The sequence below is a fragment of the Mesoplodon bidens genome (genome assembly GCF_964165515.1).
Source record: "Mesoplodon bidens genome assembly, chromosome: 12".
In the NCBI taxonomy this organism is placed as follows: domain Eukaryota; kingdom Metazoa; phylum Chordata; class Mammalia; order Artiodactyla; family Ziphiidae; genus Mesoplodon; species Mesoplodon bidens.
Window position 1 is genome coordinate 36,502,651 of NC_138168.1, and position 21,023 is coordinate 36,523,673.

The 21,023-nt window shown below is 42.5% G+C and overlaps 1 protein-coding gene across 1 annotated transcript in view; it reads right to left on the reverse strand.

The window, feature by feature from the left end:
• Positions 1-19,105: 19,105 nt before the first annotated feature.
• Positions 19,106-21,023, reverse strand: part of ASCC3 (activating signal cointegrator 1 complex subunit 3) — a 325,470-nt gene continuing 323,552 nt past the window's right edge. The window contains exons 41-42 of the mRNA XM_081251559.1: positions 19,963-20,138; positions 19,106-19,865 (exon numbers count right to left, since the gene is read on the reverse strand). Of these exons, the coding sequence (XP_081107685.1) occupies positions 19,721-19,865; positions 19,963-20,138 (321 nt within the window). The 3' untranslated portion in view covers positions 19,106-19,720. The remainder of the gene's footprint in view (positions 19,866-19,962; positions 20,139-21,023) is intronic.

The window sequence follows — 21,023 nt, forward strand, 5'->3', positions numbered from 1 at the left end:
TTTAAGACACAAGAGGAAAAGACAAATCTTTTCCCCTTTAAAATGCATGGGCCTGTTAAGAACTCTGCTTTGAGGTTCTTGTGTTTGTGAAAAGACCTTGTATCACCTGCCATAAGTACTGGCTAAGAAGAATTATTTTCCCATCCTTATTTTTCATTCTTTCTACCTCTCCGTCTTCCACAACCTATGGCAATCTTAAATCTCTAAAGTTTAGAGATTTTAACTGATTTTGTTTTTCTTGAAATTCCTTTCTTGATGATAGTTCTCAGGCAGCTCAAGGTGGGGACCGTTTAGGGCAAACAGAGATAACAAACCCTAAAAGGAATCAAGGAAAGTCTGAAGTCTGAGGAGATTCTATTAATTCTATTTTCAAGTTCTTTTCTGGTAAGATTTCCCAGATACCTATCCATTGTAGTAATATGAGAGCACAATTCACCTGAATTCAAAATCATTCTTTCCTCCCCCACCTCCCGCCACTGTCCTGCCTCTGAAGGTCACACTGACATCTCTGGAACCGTTGGAAAATTTTCAAAACCCCGAAGTTTTCCAAAGTGCTAACCTAGGGAGCTGGATTGCTTGCTGTGCATTTATAGAACTTTTCCACAGGTCTCCTATGCATGTGGTGAAGCAATCAGTATGGATGAAATGACTGTATACAGCTCTGATCCTTGCCTCATTATGAGATCAGCACCTCAGTTGCCCACAGGTCCAGCACACCTGGGGCCTCACAGGGTATTTGCCGGGAGGAGGTGAGACGGGGTGAGAGGGTAGGTAGTGAGGGTTTCTTGGAAGTAAAGAGCATTCATGTCTCAAGGCTTTTACACAATCTCTTTAGAAGCCACCAGGGTAGCAAGGTGAGCAGGTGCTCCCCTGTGACAGGCTGGCCAGGGGGCGGGGCTGGAGGAAAGGAGGAGAGCCATGCCCAGGGCCACCTTGGCCAACCCAGACTCACGTTTTGAGCCCCAAAGGGTGGAAAGGCATGAACAGCCACTGTGCCTCTATTTTGGGGGGCCCACATCCCATGTATGAGCTTGAGCAGCCAATCTTCAAGGTCACTGTGTCTGGGTGGACAAAGCGGGCTGAGTTGGACCCTTTGGGGTCAGAGGTTCATATCTTGCCCTCACCGTATCTGGGCCGCGTGTCCGTGAGAGACTGACTTGGCCTCTCCGGGTGTCTTAGCTGTGGAACGAGGAGGAATGCCAGGCTCACAGAGCTGCTGACAGGACTTGAAACAGAAGGAAAATAACACGTGTGAGTGCTTGCCTTATACCTTCACACCACCCTTAAGCCCTACAACAACTCTGAGAGCAGGTGTCATCATTTCAACATTCAGCTGGGAACCCGGGTTCAGGGAAGCCACAGAGTGGAGACGTGATTCAGCACCCGGACTGTCTGACTCCAAGTCCTGTGCCTTTTCTGCTACCCCGCAGGTACTCAGTAAATGGTAATTTCTCTTCAAAAAATCCCTTAAAGCTGGAGGGAGGGAGGGAGGCCAATTGGCGAGCAGGGGGCTGGGGGGCAGAGACAGACTCAGCAATGGGCTGTGGAAGGCACCAGGGCTTTGTGGGGACGTGCTGGCAAAGGGGTGATGTGTTTTCAAACCCATGTCCTTAATAGCAGCCAAGGTCAACCCGAGAACAATTTGCAGTGGAAAATTACACCCGGCAAATTCTACAGCCTGATCCTAATTAGGGGCTAACCTCTCTTATTAGGTGAACTTTTGCTTTATTCCTCCGCTGTGGAGAGGGGACTGTAATTTGTTAATGAAATAGCATGCTGATGTATGTCGTCTTATAATTTGTGGATGATCAAGGGAAAAACGTTCTTTCCTTAGAAAAATAAGGTTTTCATTTCCCACTTTTTTTTTCCTTCTAAATCATTAGTCCTTCAAACATGTTCTTTTGGTCTTATAATAAACAAGTGGGGGGAATGAGACCATCCACTTCTTCCAGAGCCTTCGTTCAGATCCACCCATTTGTTCAGTCTCCCGGTTTTGCAGTTTCAATCCAGCCGTCATTTCTTCAGTTCCCAGAGGCCCCTCTCGGAAGAGGAGGTTACAGCCCCAAATGCAATCAAGGCAGATGTGCAAGTAGACAAGTGAGAGATAATGGGGGAAAAATACCCCAGACAGTGCAGATTTGTAACCCAGACTAGATGCCTTTCCTGGGACTCCGTTTGTTGCTCTGGGCTGTTGTCTCATGGGACCCCTGAGTGCGGCAAGTGATAGTTACAGAAGTGCTAGAAACAGACCAGATGCCCTATTTCTCCTTGTCATGATGTGTCTCCTCTCTAGTCCGCCACAGGCTGCTTAGATTCTGGGCATTGGCTCCTACTTGGAGGTGGTTGGAATGACAGAGCGTCTCCTGACAGGGTCGCACCAACGGTAGGTACTCAGAGGGCAGTTCGTCTCGGGAATGATTCACTGAGCATCTGTGCGTCGGGCATTGTGGCAGGCTTGGGAGTAAAAGCTGAAGACGGCATGGTCCCGGCCCTGCAAAGAGTTATTCTCACAGGCCAGACAGACCCACAGACAGACACTTTCAGCATCGTGGGCAGGTGCAGCAATGAAGGAGGGACAAGGAACAGTAGGGCTGGGAATGGGAGCTTCACAGCCTTGAGGAGATGCCTCCAAGCTGAGACTTGAGGATGAGTGAGAGGTGGACAGCCACGAAGGCCCCCAAGACCCTGAAGTCCTTCCAAGCTTGGAGACCAACTGGGCTAAGGCCTGGAGGCTCTGGTAGCATGAAAGAACTGAAAGCAATGAGACAAAACACAAGGTTTCAGGTTTGAGGCAAAAGGCCACAGGGACTGAGACCTGGCAGAGGTCATTGAGGGCCTGTATGCCCGGAAGTTACAGGAAAGGTTTGTATTAGTGTCCTAGGGCTGCCATAACAAAGTACCCAATACTAGCCGGTTTAGGAAAAACAGGAATCCATTGTCTCACAGTGCATCGGCTAGAAGTCTGAAAGCCAGGCATCTGCAGGGCTGCGCTGCCTCTGAAGCCTGTAGGGGAAGGACCTGTCCTTGCCTCGTCCAGCTTCTGGCCGTCCCACACGTTCCTTGACTCCCATATCTGCCCCTTTCTTCACAGGCGTCCTCCCTGTGTTTCTTTTTCTTTCTTTTTTTTTTTTTGCAGTACGCGGGCCTCTCACTGTTGCGGCCTCTCCCGCTGCGGAGCACAGGCTCCGGACGCGCAGGCTCAGCGGCCATGGCTCACGGGCCCAGCCGCTGCGCGGCATGTGGGATCTTCCCAGACCGGGGAACGAACCTGTGTCCCCTGCATCGGCAGGCAGACTCTCAACCACTGCGCCACCAGAGAAGCCCCAAATTTCCCTTTTAATAAGAACACCAGCCATAGTGGATGAGGGCCCACCCCAAGGCCCTAATTTTAATTTGATGATCTCTGTAAAGACCCTGTGTGCAAACTCAGTCACATTCTGAGGTACTGGGGGCTAGGACTTGAACATATCTTTTTTGGGCAGGGGACACAATTCAACCCATAATAGGGATGGAAGGAGAGAAAGCACCTTGAGATTTTTTGAAGTACAAAAAGCACAAAACTAAAACCCCTTCCCCAGAAAATCTTCAGTTTTCTTCCCTAAATAAAACACTGAATCTCCCCTTGTTTTAATTGTCTTTTAATGGAGAATCATCGCTAGTGACAATCCACTCAGGCTCACAGTGCCTCGTGGAGGAGCTGGGGGCTTCAGCACAGGCCGTTCCATTTTCACATACAGTAAACACATCAGAGAACCCATACCCACTCTCCGGGGGGGTCCCTTCCCTGGCGTGAACCAGCAATCACCCTCTTTCTCCCAAAGTTGTCCTCAACAGGAAATTAAAGGGTTTTTTGTTTTTGTTTGTTTTTGTTTTTGTTTTCTTAAGCTGACATGGAACCCCTATCCCCTCAGGGGCACAACTAGTCAATCAGTTTGTAAAGGAAATACCAAGCACAATCGTTTGGTTTGGTTCAGTTTTTTTGAAGCAGGTTACACTTTTGAGAGACTTTTTTTCTTTTATCAAACAAGCCAACTATTTTCAATGGAAAAATACTGTGTGAGCACAAGGTAAAAAAAATCAAATAGTGCAAAACATTACATATTAAACCTCTCCTTCCAGAGCCCCCCTCAGAAGCCACTGCTCATAAATTCCTCGTATATCCTTCCAGAATTATTCTATAGCGAGCGCTGAGTTCTTAAGGCATTGCACATTTGGTTGGGAACATGTTAAGTGAATAGCAATCTGCAGTGGAGGCTGTAAGATATTCTCCAGTGGGGGTTAGACATCAGGGACATTTACTACGGGACCCACTGCCTGAAAAATACCTTTAATTTCCTAAATTCCGCGCTTACTTGGTTCTCTTTCAGATCATCTTTCCCAGCACAGGAAGGCATTTGTCTGCCTAATGACCTGCAAGCAGGAAGGATATTCCGTAACCTCACTTTGTTCTGCTGACCCTCACTGGAGACACCTCACCCCATCCCTTTGAGAGAGAACAGTGGGCGTCGTGGGTGCTGCAGAAGCTTTATTACCTTCAGTTTCCTCTGTTAGCTTCATGGTCTATATGAGACAGTCCTCCAATCTGTTATCTTAAAATTGTAGTTGTGCCACAGGTATTTCTCAAGCGCTTCCTATATACGGGGCGGTGGGCTCTGCAGGTGAAGGTTTAAGGTGAACCGGTTAGTGCCCAGGTTAGTGGCCGAGTTTTGTTGCTTCTTGTGTTCTGAAGCATCTGCATAGCTCAGTTTTGGTTGAAGGTTGTGCTTAGTATGTATTTCTTCAGTGGACGCTCAGGAGATAAAATATATATACTCTGAGAGAGATACAGATCGCTTCCGAAAATGATTCAAATAATGAAGGAATTTTTTTTTTTTAGGATTTTTTTGATGTGGACCATTTTTAAAGTCTTTATTGAATTTGTTACACTATTGTTTCTGTTTTATATTTTGGTCTTTTGGAGGCATGTAGGATCTTAGTTCCCCAACCAGGGATCGAACCCGCACCCCCTACATTGGAAGGCGAAGTCTTAACCACTGGATGGCCAGGGAAGTCCCCATGAAGGAATTTTTTAATGTGATCTTTTTGTTTCTTCTTGAATAAATCTTAGGTTGTGGTGAAATGGTAAGTCAAGTTCTTTGAAATGTCTGACATCCCTTTAAATAGATCACCCCTTCAGCGTGCATTAGGACAACAGCCATTCAAGGCAACACACGGAGGGCTGTTACTATATTTGCACCTCACCATCAAAGCCGGCTTTTCTCTATTTAGTACTTTTGTGCCTTCACGAGGGTGGTGGTATTGGGGGTAGCTTGCTGCTCTAGCTTTGGCTAAAACTGGGAGGCAAGTGTCTGCAGGATTCTCCTTTCCTATCACATGTGATAGGAAATATAAAGAGATAGATTTAATACAAATAACCAAGCTTATCCAAAAATGTGATAGCATTTGACCAAATACGCTGTATGGAAGGAATATTTTTAATGCCAGCTTTAAAAGTCTGCAAATCAAAAACAGAAGAGAGCCTTTTAAGACCTTTGTCACACCATGAAGCACGCAGGCATGCCTGTTAATTCACGATGACATTTTAACCAGTCTTATTTTGCCAGGAGAGATGATGACAGGGCATGTTCCCATTTCTTAGGAGGTTGACAACTTCAGTTTAGCTCCTGTGGTACAGGAAGGGTAAAGGCCTGCAGCCCCCAGGCGGGGCCTGCTGAATTCCCCCTCAGCAGAGCGCTGAAAACTGGGGCTCTTCTCTCTGACTCTTTTCTTCAGGCGACGCCTAGAGAATCCACCTGAGGACATCGCCCACTGAGGCACAAAAGAAGCATCCATTGGGAAATTCTGCAGTTCAGTCTAAGTTTAAAAGAGCAGCAGAGGGCTTCCCTGGTGGCACAGTGGTTGAGAGTCCGCCTGCCGATGCAGGGGACACGGGTTCGTGCCCCGGTCCGGGAAGATCCCACATGCCGCGGAGCGGCTGGGCCCGTGAGCCATGGCCGCTGAGCCTGCGCATCTGGAGCCTGGGCTCCGCAACGGGAGAGGCCACAAAAGTGAGAAGCCCGCGTATCGCCAAAAAAAAAAAAAAAAAAAAAGAGCAGCAGAAAAGGAAAATGCATGTTAACTAGTTCAGTTTGTACATAATCAGGGAATCATGAGACCATGGCTGCCTGTGTTGCATCAGCCTTGGCCTGGAATATGGTTCCATGGCTGCCTTTATTGTATTCTACAATTTCAGTATCACCTACTTAGATATGTTTCGGTGGAGAAATACACGGCAGATTACACTTTGCCCTCAAAATATAAACACGTCATACTAGTCTAGTCAAATCATAAATTCTTTGTGTCTAGTCTCTTTTGATTCCTGAAATAAAATCTTAACTTGAATATTATTGAGCTATATGCATTTTTATGAAATGAAAGATCATTCAATAAGAAGTGGGAAAAATAGGGAATTTCGGGGGTGGTCCAGTGGTTAGGACTCCGCACTCTCACTGTCAAGGGGCCGGGTTCAATCCCTGGTCAGGGAACTAAGATCCCACAAGCCCTGTGGCACAACAACAACAACAAAAGAAGTGGGAAAAGTATTGGTTGCAGCAATTATTTATTTATTTATTTATTTATTTTTTGCGGTACACGGGCCTCTCATTGCTGTGGCCTCTCCCGTTGCGGAGCACAGTCTCTGGACACGCAGGCTCAGCGGCCATGGAGCACGGGCCCAGCCACTCCGCGGCATGTGGGATCCTCCTGCACCAGGGCTCGAACCCGCATCCTCTGCATCGGCAGGCGGACTCCCAACCACTGTGCCACCAGGAAAGCCCAGCAATTATTTTTGGTAGCACGTATTGGGAACAAATATAAAAACCCATCAACTTAAAAATGAGTAACTAAACTGTGATCTATTGATATCCCTGACCAGGGATAGAACCTTCATCCCCGTCATTGGAAGGTGTATTCTTAACAACTAGACCACCAAGGAAGTCCCTCAAAAACAGTGATTTTTATCATCTAATCTTGGAAGTGATATCCCATCACTTCTACCATATTCTGTTCATTAGAAGTTAATCTTTAAGTCCTGACAATGTTTAAGGGGAGGGAATGCCCAGGGTGTGAATACCAGGAGGTAGGGTCATGGAGGGCCATCTTGGAGGCTGCTGACCGCATCTGCTATATATCTCTTTTGCATGTATGTGAAAATAGTGTAAAAACAGGTAATAAAAGTATGTAGTTATATCAGTAAGAGTATAAAAACATGTACATGAAAGATAATAATTCAGGGTAGGGATTAGCTCTGGGCTGGAAGGAGTGAAAGGGTGTACAGGACACCAACTATACATTTAGTGTTGTATTTCTCTTTTAAAAAGTAAGTATGAAAAATGTTATCATTCAATAAATTTGGGAGACAGTGCAGGGATATTCATCATATTAGTTTCTACATTTTTTATGTTTAGCTTATTTCATAATAAAAAGGAATGGGTAAAATACAAATAATTAAAAACTTTTCATTCTATTCTCTGCGGACTCAGAGAGTGGGATTCAAAACCCTCACAGGCATAGGTGTGGGAGATGAGGGAGAGGGAACCAGGCCTGACTTCTTGGTTACCAGGTTCACATTACTGGAGGTGAGGGTGTCACTAAGGGACCACCCTTCAACCGACTGATAAGTTTTTAGTGTGATAAGTATAAAGTCTGGGGCTAAGTGCTGGGGTTGCTGACATATGCGCTTGGTCTGAGAAGACCTGACTCTGACCTAATTCAAGGATATGGATTCTGGCGGGGAAAGGAGTAGGGAAGGATGCATGAATGGAAATTAGTTGCTTCACCCTTCTTTTTTTTTTTTAATATCTAGAAACAACAGTTTGACAGGTTTCTGAAATATATTTTCAATGGAATAAACTGGCAAAGTGGTCTGGTAAATTTTCCACGTAGAATGTTTACTTTTGCCTGTATAATTATTCTGACTACATAAGTGCATTGTCCTGAACTTTTTTTTTTTTTTTTTTTTTTTGCAGTACGCGGGCCTCTCAGTGCTGTGGCCTCTCCGCTGCGGAGCACAGGCTCCGGACGCACAGGCTCAGCGGCCATGGCTCACGGGCCCAGCCGCTCCACGGCATGTGGGATCTTCCCGGACCGGGGCACGAACTTGTGTCCCCTGCATCGGCAGGTGGACTCTCAACCACTGCGTCAGCAGGGGAGCCCCTGTCCAGAACTTTTAATAAACATTTTGAATGTCATTTGGTTTTCTTATTATTCTTTTTTTTTTTTTCAATTTATGTTTGGCTGTGTTGGGTCCTCGTTTCTGTGCTAGGGCTTTCTCTAGTTGCGGAAAGTGGGGGCCACTCTTCATTGCGGTGCGTGGGCCTCTCACTATCGCGGCCTCTCTTGTTGCAGAGCACAGGCTCCAGACGCACAGGCTCAGTAGTTGTGGCTCACGGGCCTAGTTGCTCCGCGGCACGTGGGATCTTCCCAGACCAGAGCTCGAACCCGTGTCCCCTGCATTGGCAGGCAGATTCTCAACCATTGCACCACCAGGGAAGCCCCTCTTATTATTGTTCACATTCGATCCAAGATATCTGACTTAAAAAAAAAAACATCTTGTTTTGGGAGTTCCCTGGTGGCCTAGTGGTTAGGATTCTGGGCTTTCACTGCCATGGCCTGGGTTCAATCCTTGGTCAGGGAAATGAGCTCCCACAAGCCGCACAACATGGCCAAAAATACCCAATAATAATAACATCTTTTTTATTATTGTGAAATACACATAGAATTTACCATCTTAACCATTTTTTAAGTATACAGTTCAGTGGTATTAAGTATATTCATATTGTTACACAGTTGTTACCACCATCTATCTCCTAAATTTTATTTTGCAAAACTGAAACTATCTATTAATTCCCCATGCTCCCTTTCCCCAGCCCCTGGTAACCACCATTTTACTTTCTGTCTCTATGAATTTGACTATTCTGGGTACCTCATATAAGTGGAATCATATAGTATTTGTCTTTTTGTTACTGTCTTATTTAAGTTTGCATTATGTCTTCAAAGTTCATCCATGTTTCAGCATATGTCAGAATTTCTTTCCTTTTGAAAGCTGCATAATATTCCATTACATGTATATACCACATTTTGCTTATCCATTCATCTGTTGATGGACACTTGTTTTAGCCACTGTGAATAATGCTGCTATGAACATGGGTATACAAATATTTCTTCAAGACCCTGCTTTCAGTTCTTTTGGATATATACCCAGAAATGAAATTGCTTGATCATATGGTGTATGGTCAGGCCAGTCAAGATGGCTGTTCTCTTGCTCTCTGTACATCCCCTGCCTGACCAGGACCTGCTTCACCTACACCCTGCTCACATGACTGAACTTCCTATGTACTTGCCCCTGGCCCCAGCTAGTGATAGCTTATCAAAGGGGTGGTGAGGGGGGGTGTGCTCCTCTACTGGTTTCCCTGGTAACTACTGAGCCCACCTGACATCAATTCTCTTATAACTGGTAATCTCCCATTCCTCCCTGGGAGGGAGTGAAGACTGACACTGTGTCCTGTCTGCCGTCGGCTGCACACGGTGGGGTGTTGCTCCAGGACCTCGCTTCAGACATGTAAGCTCCCCCATCCATTAAACCACTGATGTCTCTGTTGCTGACTCCAGGCTCTTTCTTCAGTCTTGAAGCTGGGCAAGCACAGGGCTTGTAGCCCTGTGGGGGGCAGCCCAACATATGGTAATTCGATTTTTAGTTTTTTGAGGATCTGCCATACTCTTTTCCCACAGTGGTTGTATCATTTTACATTTCCAGCAACAGTGCAAAAGGGTTCCAATTTCTCCACTTCCTCATCAACGTTTGTTATTTTCTGGGTTTTTTTTTTTTTTTTTTCATCTAATTGGTGTGAGGCGATATCTCATTGTGGTTTTGATTTGCATTTCTCTAGTGATTAGTGATGTTGAGCATCTTTTCATGTGATCATTGGCTACTTGCATATCTTTTTTTGAGACTTATCTATTTTTTTGGGGGGGGTGCTTATCTATTCCCCACTGTATGGTCAGGCCACTCAAGAGGGCTATTCTCTTGTTCTCTGTACATCCCCTGCCCGACCAGTGCTTGCTTCACCTATATCTTATGCACATGACTGACCTTCCTATGTACTTGCTCCAGGCCCCAGCTGGTGATTGTTCCTATCAAAGGGGTGGTGAGGGGTGTGCCCCTCTACTGGTTTCCCTGGTAACTAATGAGCCCACCTGATGTCAATTCCCTGATAAGTGGTAGTCTCCCCTTCTGCCTGGGAGCAAAGACTGCAGCCAAGTCCTGTCTGCCGTCCAGAACCTTGCCTCAGACCTGTAAGCTGGCCCATCCATTAAACCACTGATGTTTCTGTTGCTGACTCCAGACTCTTTGGTCTTGAAGCTGGGCAAGTACAGGGCTTGTAAGCCTGTGGGGTGCAGCCCAACACCCAGTTTTGAATCAGGTTGGTTTTTTTGTTGTTTTTGAGTTTTATAAGTTCTCTATATATTGTGAATATTAATCCTTTATCAGGCATATAATTCGAAAATATTTTCTCTCCATATTCTGTGGGTTGCCTTTTTATTGCTAATACATAGTGTCTTTTGATGCACTACTTTTATGAAGCTCAATTTGTCTATTTTTTCTTTTGTTGCCTGTGCCCTTGGTGTCATACTCAAGAAATCATTGCCAAACCCAATGCAACACATTTGATTTTTTTTTTAAATAGTTATTTATTTGGCTGTACCGGGTCTTCGTTGCGGTGTGTGGGATCTTTAGTTGCGTTATGCAGGCTCTTAGTTGCAGCATGCAGGATTAGTTCCCTGACCGGGGATCAAACCCCGGCCCCTTGCATTGGAAACACGGGGTCTTAACCGCTGGACCAGCAGGGAAATCCCAAGACATTTGACTTTTAATTACCGTTGTCACTTCTCTTTCCCTCACCGTTCACCAGGGTGGAACAGATCTCATTTTTCTGTCTACTGAACCTATAAAACACATATGTAATTACAGCTTGGGTGTACCTTACATTTCCCCTTTTTATTTTAACACCTCATCACTGTTACATTATCTTTATCTGATTTTATTAAAGCATTTTTGTTCTGAAGAATATTCCCAGTTATTTTATTACTGTAATTTGTATCACTTTTTAGTTGTTTTCCGGCATCTTAAAGGCATGTATTTCTGTTTTGATTGCTGATGCATGGATTTATTGGAATGCATATGCAGATTGCATCTCTGTGAACAGTTAGTTATTTTCAATATGTTGGAATTGTCCCTAGAAGATTTCCTAAATAAAAGCTGATTCCAATCAATTTACTTAAATTCATTCTGAATTACCTCAGACTCTGTCTTTAACACATTCAATATTTATGCAATGCATCCTCATGAGTGTTTCAAATATATTGTCTGGAGATAGGATTGAAGCATCCAAAAATGATTAACACAGTGGGCAAAGACAACGAAATGACAAAACTGAAATAGAAGATGCAGATGTACTATCATTTTCAGCATGAAAAGTAACAATCAGTTGAGAGTAAATCTTTCTGGGTTGGAGAGCTGCAACTAGCAGCAGGACCGATGTTTGTGAGTTGCAGCATTTTATAAGAAGGACAGAAGCCAGGATCATCACTGGTATATTATACGATCTGGGTACAGTTATGTTTCTATAATTGATTGGAATTGTCCATGGAGAATGTTCTTTACTGCAGTCCAAGGATTTCTTCAATGTTTCAGTTTCTCCAAAGGCCACTTGAAGGGTAATGTGTTTTTAGAGGAATGCATTTTCTAAAGTATCAGAAAATAAGACTGAGGTTTTATTGAGATGTCTGTATGATTCTCACTGCTTCTAATATACTATATTAGAAGCCAGCTGCATTTTTCTCCTCCTTATTTTTTGGCTAGAGTTAGGTTTCAGAAGTTGGACAAAATGGTATAAAAATAGTTACTTCTGAAAGAAAAATCAAATATTTGCTTTCAAAAGGAAAGGGTTTAGGTTTTTACTGAATATACTTAAATTGATTGTCGTGCTTATACAAGCATGGGAGCAAACGCAACTCCCCGGGAAATTGGACAGAGTGGGTATTGCTTGCAATATTAAGGAAAGTACATAAATGCTCTTGAGGAAATTTTAGAACTTACTTGAAAATATCATATCACTCTGGGTGCAATATGTCTTACAACCCAAACTCTTGGTCAAAGTGTGAGGTGCCCACAGCCCTTGCTCTCAAAAGCTGCTCTGCTTCCAGAATGGTCCTTGTTTCTGCTAATCTGGACATCAGAAATGACCCTGGCAAGGTTGTGAAGTGGTGAAGTTTGTCCTCAGAAGCTAGAAGGGGCAGAAATGAGGGTCAGACTTCTCCTCCACTGCCTGAGGCTGCTGTCTCCCCTTCACTATCTGTCAAAGCACGTTCCCAGGAAGCATCCTCAGCAAAGTTCCACTGAAGTAACACCCATTCCCCTATGTGTGCTGAGCTACAACTGAAAGTGTGCATGCCTTTGCGTTTGGAGAGGTGGAAATACTGTAGCACAAGGGAATGGAACACAAGCACGTCCCTCTCTGGGCATAAAGATTTTAGTGTTTCTGGTGGGAGTAGCAATGATGAGGTGGGCTCTTAGCCTATTGTTCATTGACATATAAAATCAATCCTGCAGACGAGGTGGTTTATAATTTATCACCTTAGACTTTCATTTACATCTCAGTTCCTCTTTATAGTGCCTTATTATTTTCTAAGCATTTTCACGTAAATGATTAGTTCAACAAAATTGGTAAAACACTTGCTGTGCCACAGCGATGAAGATGGCTGCCTTTCTTATGATGGAGCCAAGTACTCTGAGAGGAAGCACGGGCGGGTATTACCACTGTTCTGTAGGTGAGGAAATGGGAACAGAAGAGAGCTGACCAGATGTATTGTCCTAAAATCTTCCAATATGGGGTTGGATCACCAAAGACAATACAGGGGTAAGGGGTAATGAAAGGAAAATAACAACAAAAACCCCCAAACCCAAACTGCTTCTCTTGATACAGCAAATGCAGTTTTCTTTCTAACCCATATCTATTCCTTCCAGATCTCTGGTAAAACTGTGTTGTGATAGGAAATAGAGCATATTTTCTGACAATACCCAGCTAAATAACATAGGTAAAGATGCACATTCCTGGTATATTGCCCACAATTAGGCCATTTCTGTATTGTAATTAGACAAGCTTATTTGAAAGCTCAGTTGAAGATATTGGCATTCTTTTTCAGAATGACTATCAGACATTTTCATGTGGCTTCGATTTCAGATACTTAAAGAAGTATGCAGTGACCTGTCTCTAGTGTGGGGTTGGGTGGAGAGACAGCTATGATGTTGAGGCAGATAATGTTTGGTTAATGCAGATCTCCGTTGGTAGACTGGCTATGCAGTATTTCATAAACACGCTGTGAAGTTTTGTTGCTGTTGTTCCAATTCAAACTTTCCCTTCTGTAATTTAAGTCGATTTTATGGTTTGCTGGTCCACTTTGGTTAGAACTGACACATCCAAATGAATTTTTACCCTGTAGACGGTTACTTTTAGAGAATATGCACCAATTCTGATGTATTGCCATGAAAAACTTCTGCAGAATCTCCCTTTTCTAATTGTCTTTGGTGTTTCACTTTTATGGCAGTCAGCATTACACAGTGTTACTAGCCATCTCACTTGCAGGAATTATTTGGTTATTTCAGAAGCTCCATTCTTCTCTGAAATGTTGGCACCTTCAAGGCTATTTGGGAAAATGGGCCATTGGCTGTAGGGAGTTCCTGAACTGGTAAGAGCAATCCATATCCTGCAAGGTGCAGTATTTTGATATCAAGAGCCAGCTGTACTTGGATGAAAGTTCAGAAATAAAATTCATCTTAGATCAGCCCTGTGATCTTCAAATCATTAAAAACTGCTTCCAATATAACTGGAATCAAAGGGTACAATCATTCAAGATGATTATACTTGCTTTCAGTGGATGGGCATGGCATCTATGGGATTTATTTAACAAGTGCAAATAAAATCAAGAACAGACAAATAATAAACTTAATAAGTAAGGAAACATGGGTTTGGGGATTCAAAGAACTTTTAGTTAGAAGGAGGTGCTCTAATTCTTCTTAACCAAACATGGATTGATTTACAGTCCATTATGTTCTCCAGGAAGTCTCCATAAGGAACTGCTTAATATTAGAGACACAGTATTACCCGTGAAAATTCAATCAAGTGCATTTAAAAAATATTCTCTGAATTGCAGGCCAGTTGAAGAGTAACAATAAAAATTTAAGCATCTATTCAGATGTGGCTGTCAGAGCCCAAAGCTTGACCTTGGGTGGGACTAGACTCAACATCTGACTAGCACCCCAAGATCTTTCTCAAATTGGCATGCAAAAGACCTGGGAAACAACTCATGCAGCTCAATATCAAAAAAACAAACAACCCAATCCAAAAACGAGCAGAAGACCTAAATAGACATTTCTCCAAAGAAGACATACAGATTGCCAACAAACACATGAAAGAATGCTCAACATCATTAATTATTAGAGAAATGCAAATCAAAACTACAATGAGATATCATCTCAAACTGGTCAGAATGGCCATCATCAAAATATCTACAAACAATAAATGCTGGAGAGGGTGTGGAGAAAAGGGAACCCTCTTGCACTGTTGGTGGGCATGTAAATTGATACAGCCACTATGGAGAACAGTATGGAGGTTCCTTAAAAAACTAAAAATAGAACTACCATACGACCCAGCAATCCCACTACTGGGCATATACCCTGAGAAAACCAGAATTCAAAAAGGGCCATGTGCCAAAATGTTCATTGCAGCTCTATTTACAATAGCCAGGACATGGAAGCAACCTAAGTGTCCATCAACAGATGAATGGATAAAGAAGATGTGGCACATATATACAATGGAATATTACTCAGCCATAGAAAGGAAGGAAACTGAGTTATTTGTAGTGAGGTAGATGGACCTAGAGTCTGTCATACAGAGTGAAGTAAGTCAGAAAGAGAAAAACAAATACTGTGTGCTAACACATATATATGGAATCTAAAAAAAAAAAGAAAATGGTCAGAACAACCTAGGGGCAAGACGGGAATAAAGATGCAGACCTACTAGAGAATGGACTTGAGGATACAGGGAGGGCGAAGGGTAAGCTGGGACAAAGGGAGAGAGTGGCATGGACATATATACACTACCAAATGTAAAATAGATAGCTAGTTGGAAGCAGCCGCATAGCACAGGGCGACCAGCTCGGTGCTTTGTGACCACCTAGAGGGGTGGGATAGGGAGGGTGGGAGGGAGGGAGATGCAAGAGGGAAGAGATATGGGGATATATGTATATGTATAACTGATTCACTTTGTTAGAAAGCAGAAACTGACACACCATTGTAAAGCAATTATACTCTAATAAAGATGTTAAAAAAAGGGGGGGGAAGAGGTTCAGGAAGAGGGGGGTGAGTGGGGGAGACATTCTGCAATGTATAAAGATAATAAGTGTTGATGCTTTACTTTTTACCAAAATATATATATTCCACCAAAAAAAAAAAAAAAAACTTGGGAAGAAGGTGCAAAGAAGAATCTTTGAAATCTCATTTAAAGTTCTCAAATTTGAAGAACTTTATTTTTCAGAAATAGGATGGAATGCTCCATAAGGAAAAGTGAAAGAACTGAGCTTGAAACTGTGGAAATAACTCTTTCCAGAAGTCTCTGTAGCCATCCTCCATTACCAAAACACCAGGCTTTCAGGACAACCTGGAATCAGCTACCATTCTGAGCATTTTTGAGGATCTTAAAGTAATATAATTAGAACTCATTAAATTCAAAAATTTTATCTTCTTTTGTCTCTTAGATTTAGAAATTAGATTTCTGAAAGCAGAGAAAGAAAGCTAATCTAGAGGCTCAATATATAACTTTGAAGCCAAGTTCTATTTTGGTAATACTCAGTTGAAAGATTTAAAACTTAATTCAGGTTTTCCTTTGTAAGAAGCTAGTGCATGAAATAATGTTTGCCTACTCATTTGGAATTATTGCTGAAAGAGAGAAGTTATCAGTTCATATTCTTTAAATGTATGGAGTTCCTGTTTGGGGATCCTTTCACTGTGAATAGTTAGCAGCAGTGATGGAGGAAAGAAAGGGGTCTGGTGAGAGAAGGGAGAGCTAAAACTTCAGGCTAAAAAGGTTTTATGATAATTTGAAGTTTTAAAGTACCTGTAATACCCAAGATCCACTGCTATATAAAAATATTCCATAGTCATCGTCATCATAAAGCTACCAATTAGCTTAAGTATACCTCTCCTCTGTTGACAGGTGACATGAGGACCAGGCAAGTACTTGCTCTTGGTGAGTCTGAGAGTAGATGCCACCTCCAGGAGAACAGGTGTCAACTGAAGTAGGTGTGTGGTATTTTAGAATCCATGGGTGTCTCTGTGTTCAAACAGTCATTCCGCAAGGATTTATCAAGCAGCTACCATGTGCCAGGCTATGTTGTAGGTCTTGGTTATGTAGCCCTGAACACAAGTGATAAAAAGCCCTTCCTGAAGCTTAATCAGGAAGCTTAGTTAGGAGAGACTAATAATAAACAAGTATATATATATATATATATATTTTCTGGCTGCGCTTTGCGGCTTACGGGATCTCAGTTCCCTGACCAGGGATCAAACCCGGGCCATGGCAGTGAAAATGCCGAGTCCTAACTATTGGACTGCTAGGGAATTCCCATAAATGAATATTTTTATAGTGCTGATAAGAACAATGGAGAAAATACAGGAAAGGGGGATGGGGGGATAGGTGAGCTTCGTGGGTTGACATTTAAACTTAAGATGGCTAGACCTGTGGGCGTCTGGAGAAAGAGCCAGGCTGATGGAGCAGCATCCTTGGAGCAGCCAAAGACCATGGGATGTTCACCAAGCAGCATGGTGACCACTGTGGCTGGCAGGGAGGCGGGAGTCAAGGATGACTCCAAGGCCTTTCCTCTGAGCAACTGGAGGAAACTGTGAAGTGTGTGTTTGGGAAGTATGTGGTTTTCTAAGGCTACTGGATTACTTCACTAGAAGGGAATGTCAAAATCCAAGGGAGAGACTCAGTCTTGTTGGTATTTAGTACCTGTTCCCCACCACAGGCATGGTTTCACACCCTCCCATCTCCACTGGTCCTCTGTTCTAATCTCATAATCCCTTCTCATCTTCTCTGGTGCCTTCCCAAGGAATTCCACTGCATTCGCTTAAGATTTGCAGTTCTTACCCTGTAATTCAAGGTAAGAATTTACATACCTTTCCATCCTTCTTGTCTGTTTGTTCAGTCCCTTTCATGTCTCTGAAAATGCAGACCAACTGGACACCCTAGGTTATCTCAGAGCCTTTGTTAATGCTGTTCTACCTGGAAGGCTCTTCTTTCATCTCTGACCATCTTCAAAACTCAGCCTAAATGTCCCTTCATGATTTCTCCAAATATTTCATTGCTGCAATGACTTCCTTTTATTATAGTTATCTACATCTTCTTTTCGTCACCAGGCCACCTTGTCTAAGCGGAAGGACATGTTTCTGATTCATGTGGATATCAGAGTACTCCACATCATACCTAGAATGAATATCTGACTGGCACTTCCATTATTTGGAGTTGATAAAATCCAGGGGACTATGAAATGGAATATGGAATTGAAAATGAAATATGGAATTGATCTGATTGTGTTGGCACATGCCCTATATTACAGTGCACACCTAACACTAAAATTTTGGTCAGGTAATGAGTGAGGATAACATCGTAGACAAACAGCATTGGTTACTCTTCGGAGTAAGATGAACTTTCCCATCCAAGCACACCTTGCCTTACTGGTGTCTTCTGCAGCTTACTGCGAACTAATCACTTTCAATTTTTTTTTTTTTTTTTTTTGTGGTACGCGGGCCTCTCACTGTTGTGGCCTCTCCCGTTGCGGAGCACAGGCTCCGGACGCACAGGCTCAGTGGCCATGGCTCACGGGCCCAGCCGCTCCACGGCATGTGGGATCTTCCCGGACAGGGGCACGAACCCGTGTCCCCTGCATCGGCAGGCGGACTCTCAACCACTGCGCCACCAGGGAAGCCCCACTCTCAATTTTAAAATTAATTTTAATAAGTCATGCTTTTTCTGTCAACGGATATAACAGAAATTCTTTCTTATTGCTCCTATGTCCTCTGCTGCATGTCCAGTGAAGTAGATCTCTCCCATCCCCCTAAAGTTGCCTGCTTTCTTTAAAAAAAAAAAAAAAGAACGATGCTGATAAACATGAAGACAATGAGTTGTTTCTCTTCAGGTTCCTGTATGGACTGGTAATTGTCTATATATCATCTTCATTTTCTTTTAATTTCACTCAAACAGTGCTTAGGTATGAATTGCAACTAGGAAATAAACTGCCAGAGGAAAGGCAGAAAGACCTCTTTATATGAAGTAAACTTCTGAGACTACAGCCCTTTGGACACCTCATGCCCACTGCACTTGGTGAGTTCACATTAGTTATTTAGATTTAATTTTGGGAAGTGAACGCCTGGTTCTCCCCATCCTACTTTTATTCCTCCTTCTCCCACCTTTTTCTTTGGTATGGAAAAGGAGGTACACATAAGCAATATGTTCCAGTTTCAGAAAAAGTTTTAAATTCCAGTACTTGCGGTGGTTACATCGGAAAGTATTTTGAAATAATTGATCACAGGACCAGGAATAACTGAAATTTCTTTGCAAAGAACAGAATTTCATTTCACTAGAAAATGTATGTTATATGGATATGGAATCCGACAATGTTTTAGTTGGAAAAAAAGTATTTTTCAAGATGGAAATTGTTCGGATATAGGGAAATTTCCCGTAATAGGAAAATTTCTTGTATCACAGGTGAAAACCTACCTGTAGGGGCTGAAAATTTTCTAGGTTTGCCTCAGGCCCGCCCTGATGAGCACAGAGACAAAGACTTGTACTACGTGGCCTGTATGAATTAGACTATACTTCTCTCCTTGTGTAAATAAGTATTAAGAGAATGGAAGGGAAGTCTGGACAGAGAAGGAAAAGAAAAAACGAACAGAAGAGTAAGAGGGGCTATAATGGAAAGGAGGCAGAGGGAATAAGTGAGTCAGGCTGTGTTGAAGTGGCACTCTAAATATTTTATTTCTACCAGTTACAGTATCTACATTTTCTAAGATCAGTATATTCTGTTTTCTTTTAAATCATCATTGGGCTCTGTAATGTAATTTTACATCATATATTATTAACATTTGTGACAATAAGAAATTCTTGAAATTACTTCCATATGTGATCAAAGTATAAATTTTGTGAACAAAACACAGTGTGTCACTGTACAGATTTATCTTATATATTTTACGCTGCAGGGTTAGAAATCTGTTATAACAAATCTTAACACTGTCACGCCCCTGTGCAGTTAGTTTTCCTTAAAAAAAGAGAAACCGATGTTCTTGTAAACAGTACACTGTGAAATGTAAGATTTGATAATTCCTAGGTATCATCTCAATATACACAAATTGAAAGATTCTCCTATGGGCATAGTCATTTTACACATCAAGAGACCCTTGAAGACCACGTTATAAAAGGCAACATTTGTTAAAAGGCCCCCGCCAATTTCTGCAGTGCCTTGAGGTTGGAAGTTGATTCCTCCAAGGCAAACGTCAAGTAATTTGACTTTGTCCAGATGACTGAACAGTCAGGCTTCTCAACAGTTCTTTCAAATGGATTCGGTCAGGTTACTTCACTTTGAGGTCAGTGAGGGCATCGGAGATCTCATCGGCCTGTGCGGAAACACTGGCTGGTATGATGTGGAGGTGGATGTCGTACTGCTGGTCCAGGCCAAGGTAGCAGTCGCTCATGAAATACAGTGTGTAGATATACCTAGAATATAAAAAAGGAACGAAACGGTAAGACCACCGTTCTCATCACTGTTGCGGTTAATTCTTTCGGGACTCTGGTGGGGTAAGACTCTGCTTACCTTCCAGGTACTTCAGGAGTATAAAAAGAGATGGAGACAACATGATGATTTCGGACATATCCCACTCTTTTCAAAGCGATAAGTTCTCTCTTATCCACTTCTCCTAATATCAAAAACCATCCTTCATCTTTTGATTTGGGAAATCGAGGGGTGACTGCATGGCTGTCTTGCTTTCCCTGTAAACCAGGAAAAAAAAAGGAAAGATAAAGCATTACTAATGGCTAGATTTTCTATACCACTTGGCTGTGCTTAAAAGGCCACGCTGTCTTTCTTGGAGGCCATAAATCTAAGTATCTGGGATGTGTTTAATTTTCAGGTTTGGTGTGTTTGATATGCTATCATCTACCTTTTTTTCAAGATTCTTGAAGCACACTCTAGCCACACTACTTTGTGGCTCCATGAGAACAGAAAGCCCTCGAATCTTTCTCACATCATTCTTAAAAATGAAATTAATTCCCCACTTGCAGATGAACTAACTTTGAGATACAAACATATCAACCAAGTCTTCCAAAGTCTTATTTGCAAGAAATTGATACTGGGGGAAAAAAGTCAATCCAGGCTAGACTCTGGATCTTAAGATAATAAGCACTCTGTCACATAAACATCTTCCCCCATCCCCCAAGAATAAAGCTCACATGAAAAAGCACATATTCTAATATGGTGATATTTAAAAAGTCCTTTCTCTGAGGAATGGGAAATTGTAAGCCAAGCAATTTATAAAATATATTAATCACCACCATCCAAGATTAACTATCACCATAATGACGACACTTAAAGTCTTTATTTTAGATTGATTTTTACAAAACCCAAGATTATTCTAGGGATTCCTTAAGACAACGATTTATGGTGTAAAATGTACTAATAATGACATGCTCTCAATCAGACTTCACTCAATATGCTAGAGAGAGTTGTTTCATTTAAGGCATTTTAAAAAGAGAGGTCAGAGAGCAATGTATTTTTACAGCACTTAGAAACAAAATTTTAGAGTTTTTCTAGCACAGTTAAATCTAATGTTTAAGTACTAATACTATAGTAAAAAAAATCTTATAATACAATATTGT